Source organism: Numida meleagris, chromosome 17 (assembly GCF_002078875.1).
Source record: "Numida meleagris isolate 19003 breed g44 Domestic line chromosome 17, NumMel1.0, whole genome shotgun sequence".
In the NCBI taxonomy this organism is placed as follows: Eukaryota; Metazoa; Chordata; class Aves; order Galliformes; family Numididae; genus Numida; species Numida meleagris.
Window position 1 is genome coordinate 4225365 of NC_034425.1, and position 11202 is coordinate 4236566.

Here is an 11202-nt window from a genome sequence, read left to right on the forward strand (position 1 = left end):
CAGTTTTTCCTCTGATCTTCACAATTTGATTTCAACTTTGGCCCCAAAATTCTAACTTGGTATTTCAGCTTCAAAAAAAAAAAAAAATTACATGCAACCGAAAGGAAGGGTTATAATGAAGTGCCCGCTCCAGGGTGTTAGCACACACTCAAGTTCTGGTGAGACAAGCTAGAGAATGACTACCCAGTAACGTCAAAATTTTAATTGCAGGAATTAACATGCATATTCCACAGAAGTGAGACACCAAACCCTTTCTTCACTTCAGCTATTCTCCAGCTTACTTTCCTAGAGTATACCCATGTGGCAATAACTCAGTTTTAGCAATCAAGTTCAACAGTAACTGCATAACTAAAGAAGATCCACAGTACCAAGTTACTTGGTACTTGATCACAAGTGAGACTCCTCTCCAAGCTCCCACCCTTATTCAAAGAAAAACAATTTTCAAATAAGCAACAGTGGGTTGAATCGTTCATTAGACGGACACTTAACTGAAATAGCTCCAAAAACCTTCTAACCTAGCAGGGGATATCTCTGAAACAACAAGAAAACAGTACTGAAACTCCCTTTGAAGAGAAAAAAAAAAAAAAACACAAACAATAGATAAGGTAGGTAATATAAGCACAGGGTTATTTTGTTAAAGACCCAAAACAACCTGAATCCAACTTGCACTGCTTTCCAAAAACAGCTCATAACCAGTAACTGCTTGTGTTAGACTCTAACTAGAATCAAGAGATTCCTTGATAAAGAAAACAGGTTGCTGCCTTGTAACAAGACTAAAGTTAAAGCAACCTAAGTAATCTACATAGATCAGCACGGTCACTGAAAACATATGCAAGACCTGCTAGCTAAACACTGGAGTGATTTTACCAATTGCCATTTCTTGCATAGTGCCTTGAACTTCCCAGATGATGGATGGTTGCAATCTATGCTGATAACTGCGTGTGCAATACAGGCTACCTCATTCACACACTTAGTTGTTGAGGAACATCTGCATCACTACCACCTTTAAAATAAAGAGATCTCACTGTAAGAGTCTATAAGCTTTGGATAGGAAAAGGAGAATGATGCAGTAAAGAAGTGTTATTACTTTGCTTAGTCAGACGATGACTGTGAATGCTATTGCTTACACTTACTCCAGTAAGAGACAGAATAAAACAAAGAGGAAAAGAGACAAATTTCTTCACTGCTACTTGGGCATGCAGATGGCTAGAACAGTGAGGGTCCCATAAGAGAATGATCTAATGCACACAAAGATTTCAGTAAGGAGAAGCTGTAGCAACACAGCCCTATTTCCTTCATGTATTAAGTTGCCAAAAAACTAGAGTAGAGCCAACATAACACAATGTGCTGCTAAAGGCTGACAGGAGAAAAAGGAGACAAGAACCTTCCCCCACCTCCTCAAGATTTATTGCTTTGCTCCTACAGACACAAAGAAGTATTTATCTTTTTGTGTGTAATAGCTGCACTCATATGCAGTGAACTACATGCCCTGTCTCACAGCGCATCGATTGTCTAGGTATTTACGTGATATTATATATGGGCCATGCACGTATGACAAACAAAAGCCACTCAAGTCTAGACAAGACACTGCTACATCAAATTAACTTGATGTAGTAAGTTGAGTTATACACAGAAGAGTAACTGAAGACATGACAGAACTTCATTCTTTTCAGTTTTCCAGCTGACAATGCAACAGCATTTTCTCCCACAGCATTCTCATACATGCTAACAATGCTTAAGGAATAGGATACATTCACAGTGACAGTTTCTTTCTGTAGAAGAGTCAAACAGCATCAACAGAGTTAGTAACAAGCAACAAGATCTGCACCAAACTGCCATTGGGCTCCAAGGCAACTGCCTTCTACTTGAAAATAAAGTGAACAACAATACTTGGGAAATGCTGAAACTTGCCCCAGGAGTCAGCGCCACCAGGGTCCAGCTCAGGGTGCCACTCAGGGGCTCTACCAGGAGCAAAAGGCTTTGCAATGTGTGGCTGCGAACAAGGCAAGCCCCAGGAACTGTGAGGTACTTACTGACTGCCTGCTGTTGTCATCATCCTCCTCTTCATACCCCTCCTCATCCCCATCCAGGCGGCTAAAGTCATCCTCTCCATACCCAACCGAGACGAGCCCTCCTTTCTCTCCTAACGGAGAAGAGGAAAAAAGCAGAAAGAAAACCATGAGAAAGGGGAGATGAGAACGAGCGGGGCCTCCACTTCTCCGACAGGAAGACGGCAGGAGGATCCCAGGGCAGCCCACTACTTTCCCAGGGCCCCTCCCCGCCCTCACCCGTAGCCGTTCCCCCATCGCTTCCCGCCGTCCCAGCCTCGCTATCGGACTCCGGGTCTGAATCCTCGGCATAAACCGCCAACGAGGACAGGACGCTGCGCTTCGCGGCCGCCATCTTCTACCTCAGGCGGGCGCGCTTCCGTCGCGCGGAAATGACGTATGAGCGGTCACCATAGCAACGCCGCCATCCTCCTTCCACTTTGAATGGAGCCCGTCAAGGGGAGAAACACCGATGCTGGCATACTGCGAGACGGGAAAAACTCTCAGTAAAGACTATGGGATGAAATGAAAGATAGAAGGTGAGCTGGATGTTTCTTTGTTGGCTTTTTTTTTTTTGGGGGGGGGGAAGGTTTCTTTTGCTTTTTAGATTTTAAGATGGAGGTTGGCCCTTTAAGAGCGGCTTCTGACGTCATCACCCGGCGCCGCAACGGCACCTGCTGGACCCTGAGGAAGCGCAGAGTGCGGGGAGCGGGGTGCGGAAGGGTTCGGTTAGGGAAAGGGTGGAAGGATGCGGCCCGTGGGCGCGGTGAGGAGGAGCTGTGAGGGGCTGGGGGCGGGAGGGGGCTCCGAGGCCCCCGGATGACCCCGACCCCTGCCCCTCGTGGAGTTCCCACTGCTCTGAGGGTGCTGATCCCACAAGGAACGAGACTGAGGGGCAGTGAAGGGACAGCTCCCAGAGGGCGTCCCGCAAAAGGGGGATCTGGCAGGGGAACAGGGTGGGGGCTCGGCTCAGGCAGGGGGGACTCAGTATCAGTTCCTCCATTCACAGCTTCTCCAAGATGAGCAGCACGGCAGCCCCAGGCCTGCAGGGCAGGGTCCGGAAAACGCTGGGAAAGGTCTTCGGGTTTGAATCCTTCAAGACTTCCCTGCAGGAAAGTGCAACCATGGCTGTGGTGAGAGGTGAGGCTCAGCAACTGAAAGCTCTGCAGCAGGTGGCTCTGAGGAGACGCTGCCTGCTCAAGGAAGGGGCTCCAGCCCTCTGAGCTCTCCTTGGCCTCCTCTGCTTAGAAATCATTTCAGTGGCATAGGAGTGCAAGCATGTGTTGCAGATGTTTTCTGAGCATGGCTTTGCTCTACATGTTTTCCCATGTATTTGTTTTGTAAGAACACTATTGCATCAACCAGAAATAGCATTCAATTTTGGTGTTTCCACTATCTCCACTAGAGGTATCTGCTAGGATGTTTGTGGTCGGATGAGGTTGAAACTATCCACGTTTCTACTTTTGCAGGGTTAACCTCTACTCTCTGAGTGATGTAAGTATTATCAGAAACACACAATTGTGCTGAAGTTAACCTATCCACCAGCGTACCACTGTTCGTTGGACAGGCAGCTCACACACACACAAACTGCTGACCATCTGCTCTCCTAGCAGGTCTCATAATGCAAATCAGAACAGTGTAAAATTCATCACACGGGATGTGGTTACGGTTTTCATCTGTCACCAGCAGATGTGCAACTGATAATAGATAGGCCGAAAGTAGTGTTCTGTCAGCTGGCTGTCTTTCCGTGTTAAAACTGTATGCGTTGGCATCTTCCTGACTTGAAGGGGGTACTCTTTAATGTGATGACAGTTAATGACTAAATAATGTTATCTGTGTGGTTGAGATTTACTTTTTGGGATAAGCTTTGAGAGGATGTGATAAAGATCTGTCCTGGGACTGGTGGTTTGGTAACTGGAGGTTTGTAAGATGAGTGAAAGCAGCTCATCTGGAAGAGAATCAACATTAATCTGGACAAGTTGTTTAACTTCTCTTTATCTTGGTTTCTGTGTACCTTTAGTATTTATGTAAGGCTGTTCCTTAATGTTCACAAAGTGATCAAAGATTCTTTGAAGGAAAAGATTGCGGGCATGCAAATAATTATCCTTTCAGAATCTGAAATGAAGTGTCTTTTGTTGGTATGCTACATGGTACATGCACAGATTTGCTGTTTCTCACAGATCTTTTACAGGCCTTTGTGCCCACCCCTCCAGACAAAGCCCTGGAACTTGCCACACTCAGTAGCCTTGAGCTTTGTTCTGTTGTCTTTGCAGGTGAGAAGGATGTATTTGTATGCATGCCCACAGGGGCAGGGAAATCCTTGTGCTACCAGCTTCCTGCAGTTCTGGCAGTGGGCATCACCATTGTCATTTCACCTCTGATTGCACTGATTCAGGTAACTGTCTCCTGTTAGCTGTGGAAAAGCAGTCTGTGAAGGGGGTCGGGAGACTCTGGAGGCGCAGCTGTCTCTCTCTTTTCTGTCCATAAGGCTTTGCTGTTACCCTGCCTCTGCATTCTTGTCTTGATGTCTTGGCATGTTTTCTTTAGCCTACTGACAGGTGAAGAGACTTCAGATTAACTGCCTAACAGCATAACTCTGGCTTGATATACATAGCTCTGTAAAGGAAGGCATTTCTTCCCTGATAATAGCCTGGATTCTATAACTGATTCTTTTTCCATTTTCAGCAGCTGCATTTTATCTTCATTGTGCTGTACAGAAGCAGCAAAGTAGAGTACCTCAAACGTAGTAAATCTTTACCCAGAAGAAAACTTCCATTTTACCTTTGAAGTTACAACTCTAGGAATGATGAAATTGCTTTTGAAGGCATAAGTTTTTTTGCATCAAACTGTCTTTTCTTGTGGTCTGTCTTTGTGTCATGGGCAGAAGCTGTTTTAGCAGAGCTCCTCCTTGAGCATTGTCATTTCTGTGACCTTTTGTTTGTGTATTTTGCCTTTTCTACTGTTTTCATCACCTCATGCTTCCCTATAAGAGCATCTGTAGCATTAACAATGCATGATAGCTGATGTTGTAGCCTATAGTGCACATCAGGAGTTAAGAACTGGCTTGGTGATATGTCTGAGAAAGATGAAATCTTTCCAAATGAGATAATTTCTAATTGAAGTTAAGCACAGGAAATATTTTATCAGTGAAATAGAGGTTTAAAAGATTAGCTGATGAAGCTGAATGTGTCAGAGTAACAGCTAGATTAAGATGGAAGTCTTCAGGAACAGAGCTGGAATGAACCTTCAGAGGTCTTGTCATTCAGCCTTGCAATGAGGTGGCCTGAAAAGACTGTGATATATTTCAGCATAACCACGTTTCAAGAGCTTTGTCTGTGTATTTTCTAGGGGTGGTTGAGAGTTGACTTTGTGAGCAGAAACAGTGCATATTAAATCAATCGCTGAAACCAGTTAGGGTGAAGTGATGAGACATTAATCTTTCAGAAATACTCCTATCTTCTGAAATGTTATGTGCTAGTCAAGTGCAAGTGAATGAATCAGTGTCAAGACAGGGTGAATTGTATGTCCCATGTTCATCTAGATGTATCTGAATGTGATGCTGCATTTTCTTTCTGATATTCTAGACATGATTCTCATTCGCACTCATTTCTGTTGCAGTGGTGATTTACACTAGCCTTGTGTTTCGTCATATCTCAGCCAGCTTTATAAAGTCCTTTGTTTATTTTGGAATGAAATGTGCTCTGTTTTTATAGAGCAGTGTTATTCATTTTCCATCTGTGACAACTTGATAGGGTAAATCTTGAGACATGTTAGTGGCTCATTTCAGCTCACTGTGGCTATTATTAAGTATTCTGCATAGCTCTATGCTGATATCCCTTAGCAGCAAAATGACCAACTTAAAGTGAATGGAAGCTAAAAAAAACAAAGGAGTCTGATGTGAAGAGCTGAACAGATATACTGACTGTTGAAGTGGTAAATAGCTGCACTATAATTGGATGTTGTCCTGAGGCTTGGTCCTGGAGGTGAAAGTTGGGGCCTCACTTGGATCTTGCCAGTTTACTTTCGTAGTGATGGAGACCTTCTTTAATGGTATTTCCTTCTCATTGTATTTTCATTATATATTTACTCCAGGACCAAGTGGACCATTTGCTGGCTCTGAAGATCAAAGCCTGCTCTCTGAATTCCAAGCTTTCTGCCCAGGAAAAGAAGACCATCATGGCTGACTTAGCAAGTGAGAAGCCCCAGATAAAGCTTCTGTACATCACCCCAGAGATGGCAGCTGCCTCATCCTTCCAGCCTACCCTCAATTCCCTAGTGTCTCGAAATCTCTTGTCCTACCTGATAATTGACGAAGCGCATTGTGTCTCCCAGTGGGGACATGATTTCCGACCTGACTACCTACGGCTGGGCACCTTGCGTACTCGCATACCCAATACACCATGTGTTGCTTTGACTGCCACTGCCACCAAGCAAGTCCAGGAGGACATTGTGACAGCACTTAAGCTAAAGCAGCCACTTGCCACCTTCAAGACTCCTTGCTTCAGATCTAACTTGTTCTATGATGTGCAATTCAAAGAGCTCTTGACTGATCCTTATGCCAACTTGAAGGATTTCTGTCTGAAGGCACTTGAAGTGAAGAACACCCCTGGGGTAGGTTTTCATTTGAGGAAGAAGGCTTAGCTGAACAAAATCTTCCTTAATGGTCAGTGACTGGTGATTGATATGGCCCTGACAAGTCTGTGGCAGGAAAGGAGGAAGGAACACCTGGAAGGAAAGTGCTCATTTGTTTTTTAGTTCCTCTAAAATAAGTAGAATATGGAGCTGCGTTTCTTTCAAATGCAGATGTCCTCAGAAAGGGGTTGGTCTAAAAGAAAATGTATTAGGAACATGCAAATAGTACTTCTGTCTTTGTTTTTTCATGTCCCAGGCAGTCAGTGTATGACAGTGTTCTGCTCTTTCAGTGTGGCAAGGGTGAAATACAAGGGCAAACAGCAGCACTTGGAGTGTTGTATTGAATTTCTTGCTCTAACACTGATTCCCAAAATAACTCAGCAAATAAGTCAACCTCTGCACCTTAGTTTATCTGTAATGTGGAGGAATACTGCTTCTTGCTTTGTATCCTTTGAGAGAGGATTGGGGACCATGTTTGTTCAGTGTCTTTTAGTCCTTGTAGGACTCATAAGGAAGTCTAATTTGCTTTTGTGCCATGACAATAACTTTAAGTTGCTGTGGAACCAGCTTGGAGATGAGATGAGCCTTAGTCATCCCACTATTTCCTCCACACTGATGACTGCAGCTTTGCTGATTGGCTTCAGCCAGCATCACAGACTTTCTCTTGTGTGCAGGTGTACTCCGGCTGTGGCATTGTGTACTGCAGGATGAGGGATGTGTGTGACCAGCTGGCTATTGAATTGAGCTACCGAGGAGTGAAAGCCAAGGCTTATCATGCAGGTACTGAAATGTGCATCTCTCAGTAGCTGGTAGAACTGAACTGTACCACCTTTAAGGCCTGGGATGGGATTACCTAGAAATTAGCTTTCTTGGCATGGTCTGCATCGTGTCTAATGGTTATGCACCTGGTCTGTGAGGTAAATATGGGTCACTGAGCAGAATGGCATTCTCTCCACTTCAGAGCTGTTGGTTTTGTTGGATCTTGCATGGCCTAAATATAACAACTGCACTCCTCCCAGGAATGTTCCAGATTTTTCTCTTTGGAATAGAAACAGCTGCTGCTGACTTCTGCTTGATCCCAGGCCAGTTTAAACATGGACAGAGAAGAGTTTGTACATTGGTTTGTTTTTAGTTGAGGGGGTTGCAGTGGGGGAATGCAAGGAGGAGGATGAAATACTACTTCTCTTTTTTGTTTTGTTTGTTTCCTTCCATCTTTTTCCAGGACTGAAGGCAGCTGACAGGACTTCAGTCCAGAACGAATGGATGGAGGAGAAGATCCCAGTTATTGTTGCAACCATCAGTTTTGGAATGGGAGTAGACAAAGCAAACGTCAGGTGTGTGTGGCTGAGTGTTGTGCTCCACCAGAGACTGAAACCTGAGCAGCAGAAAGGGAAAACCTCAGTGTCTCTATTACCTGTTACATCTGATTCAAACACTTGATGAATGCTTGCTGAAACTCATAAAAATATAGCTGGAGGTTTTCTTAGAAGCCATGCAACAACCTACATGGAGGTGATCTTTACTCAAAATCCACATAAAGCAATTGCTCTGAAGGCTGTAGGAGAGGGACAAGACATCATTGAGGCTATCACATCCGTTCACAACTGTGCCATCCTTGTGTTGATAAAATAACTATGCCATCCTCTGTGCTGACAAATAGCAGGGTCCTGTAGCAGTATCAAACTATTTTAGTGCTTGTTGCATGTTACCCAAAAGAGAAATTAGAAGTCTCTAACAGAGTAGCATGAATTAATAACCTGCTGAAATTAGTCTCTGCCCTGTTCATTGCAATGGCCAATAAACCAGAAAAAATTAACTGAAATGCATAGGGCTGATAGAGGGTAAAATACAGCTGAAACATGCTTTTGTAGTATGGTTAGTCTCCAAGAAATTAAGTTAAAATGACTCCTTACAAGTTGGTTTTCAATAATTTAAGGATATGATACCCTAGCCCAGGTATGAGGCCCTGCTGCTTAGTCTTCAGTTTTTGTTGGCAGGGTCCTGAGTATTCATGCATATACTATCAAGTAAGATTAAGTCTGACAAGTTCTGGAGGTGACCCTTTGTATCAAAAGGAAAAACAGAGGTGTTGTCTCTCTTTCTGAAGGAATCAGCTCCTTTTTCTTCACTGCTAATTCATTTTAGTTAAGATTATTCATACTTTCAGTAAATTTCCTGATGAGGAATAAATATAGTGCCTGGTGCCCTTGTGCCTGGTCTGGTCCTGAAGTGTTTGTGTTTGGAGAAACTCTTGTTTTTGTTTTTTAATCTTTTATCACACCAGTGTACATCATACCTTCCTCTGGGCAGAGCTTTAGAAAGACCGGTTTTGAGGCAGACTGTTATTTAAAATATTGGCAGCATTACTGAATGGTAAAATGCTCAGACCTCTCAGATCTGAACACAGGTATGAACTGAGTTTGTGAATATTCAAATACAAGCAGGTTTAAAGCAGTCTTGTAGTGATATGTTTAAAAACATTCCTTCAGAGATTACTTTTGGTTTAGTAGCAATTCATAGTCATATTTGCTGTCTTGGGAAGGGTGCCTTCTTCTACAAGTAAGTTTGGTGAGACAGAATTTCCCTCACAGACTTTGCTGTCAAAATGTCTTTTTAAAATCAAGTATTTCAAATTGTGCTCCACAGAATAAATAGGACTTTTTTTTAATCCCTTGTTTTATGGTAAAGTATTCCAGACTCCTTAAATCAGTGTCCTTGTTTTCGCTCTTCACAGCTGTGCAGTTGTTTGGACATTTGTGTGCCCTTTTTCTTCCATCTATTGTGAGTGGCATCCTGCTCACTTGTTCACATGCATTGGGTTACATAGCTCTGCTGCTTTCCTTGTGTCTTGGGTTAAGAAGACTTATACTTCTGTGTGCAGAATCCCTTGTTCTGCTAAGTCCTCTGTCTTCTGTGCTTTTGCTGCCTTATTTTTTCTTTGTTGTTAATATCCATAAACAACACATTTGTGTGTGCCCTAAGTTGAGAAAGCTGCAGCCTTGTGTTTCCCATTGTCTTTATCACGTGCAGGTTTGTTGCTCACTGGAACATTGCCAAGTCGATGGCAGGATATTACCAAGAGTCTGGCAGAGCTGGGAGAGATGGGAAGCCCTCCTGCTGCCGCCTCTATTACGCTAGGAACGACCGGGATCAAGTTAGCTTCCTGATTAAGAAGGAGCTGTCTAAAATCCAGGTAAGTTCTGCAGAACAGTATCCGCCTGATCCACTTAAATATGCAAAGATGAAATGAGCTTTTTCTAGAGCTGTAGGAGTAGGTTTTGAGTACATAGCTTGTCTGTAGCCCAGTTTCAAGGGAGAGCAGAAGGGTTTGAAGCAGTGAAGTAAGGGACTCCAGGCCCAGCTCAAGCCCTTTTGGGGAGGCACGGTTGAGCAGAAGCAGGATGGTGCCTGTACCAGTTTACCACATTGCTCAGGAGGAATGAATTTTGTTATCACTAGAGTTGTTTGACCTGTTCATATTTGAACTGAAGACTTGTCCCTCTCTACTTTCAGGAAAAAAAGGGCACCTTAAAAGAATCTGACAAGGCTGTGATGGCAGCTTTTGATGCCATTGTAAGCTTCTGTGAGGAGCTGGGGTGAGTACACTTCTTCCAAACAACGTTTATTATTGTGGAAACCATGCCCTATCCCTTTTGAGGCACTATTGTGGCTGAGATCTTTCTGCAAATGCATGTCTGGGAAAAAGAAAATACTGAATGATTCAACCGATATTTTGCTGTCCAGCCTGAGGAAGGCATCCCTCAGACATCTGTCACTCATTCTCACCTCTGAGTTAACTGAGATGTTGTTTAACGTGGAAGTATGATTTCTCTTTATATGAATTTTAATGTTTTGTCTGTGGTAAGCTGCCTTCATTCCAGTTGTTTTTGTTTTGGCTCTTTCCTCCTTCAACTGTCATTTCTCTCTTAAGACAATTACGCAGCCTCATCCAGGACAGGATGGAACCACTTGCATTAAAGCAAGTTTCCCTAAATCTCAGGGGCTCCACTCTACAAAGAACTAGGTATTCTTGCTTTTCATCAAGCTTAGAAAGAGCTGGTGGTGCTTAGAACCTTTCAGAAACAGGCCCAAATTATGGATATGCCCCATCTAAATGCAGACTAGCAACCACAACGTGTATTGTTCAGATTTAGTTCATGATTTGTAAGCTATAATTGTACTAATTACCGTGCTGGATAAAACACTGAAGCTATAATTTTGCCAGTACAAGAGCAGCACGTATTCACTAACTGAAAGTGGCCAACATGTGTCCTGCTTTCGAGTTTGTGTTTTGTTTCATTCTTCACACTTGTATCTAGGACAAGTTTTTCAAGTGATGCGTGCTTCTTTTCTGATGCTTTGGTTAAGATTGAGAAAACATTCTCCTTTGCTTAGGTGAATAACAATAGAAACAGAATTATACTGGCTACATAAGAGGTTTATGCAAGGGAAGCCCACTGACCTAATTAGAAATAAAGTCTCTCCTTTTTTTGTGTGTTTTTTTTTTTTTTTACCCCCTCCC

General features: G+C 43.3%; 2 protein-coding genes across 5 annotated transcripts in view; one reads left to right on the forward strand and one right to left on the reverse strand.

The window, feature by feature from the left end:
• Nucleotides 1-2446, reverse strand: part of SAP30BP (SAP30 binding protein) — a 30050-nt gene extending 27604 nt beyond the window's left edge. For both annotated transcript variants that reach the window (XM_021414846.1, XM_021414845.1), the window contains exons 1-2: nt 2289-2446; nt 2034-2143 (exon numbers count right to left, since the gene is read on the reverse strand). In XM_021414846.1, the coding sequence (XP_021270521.1) occupies nt 2034-2143; nt 2289-2403 (225 nt within the window). In that variant the 5' untranslated portion in view covers nt 2404-2446. The remainder of the gene's footprint in view (nt 1-2033; nt 2144-2288) is intronic.
• Nucleotides 2453-11202, forward strand: part of RECQL5 (RecQ like helicase 5) — a 37232-nt gene continuing 28482 nt past the window's right edge. Inside the window, exons 1-8 of one of the 3 annotated variants that reach the window (XM_021414838.1) lie at nt 2453-2587; nt 3058-3188; nt 4322-4443; nt 6141-6659; nt 7355-7460; nt 7903-8014; nt 9711-9873; nt 10194-10276. In XM_021414838.1, the coding sequence (XP_021270513.1) occupies nt 2574-2587; nt 3058-3188; nt 4322-4443; nt 6141-6659; nt 7355-7460; nt 7903-8014; nt 9711-9873; nt 10194-10276 (1250 nt within the window). In that variant the 5' untranslated portion in view covers nt 2453-2573. Of the gene's footprint in view, nt 2588-2704; nt 2815-3057; nt 3189-4321; nt 4444-6140; nt 6660-7354; nt 7461-7902; nt 8015-9710; nt 9874-10193; nt 10277-11202 lie in introns of those variants that run through there. The other 2 variants (XM_021414839.1, XM_021414840.1) reach the window with 2 other exon arrangements.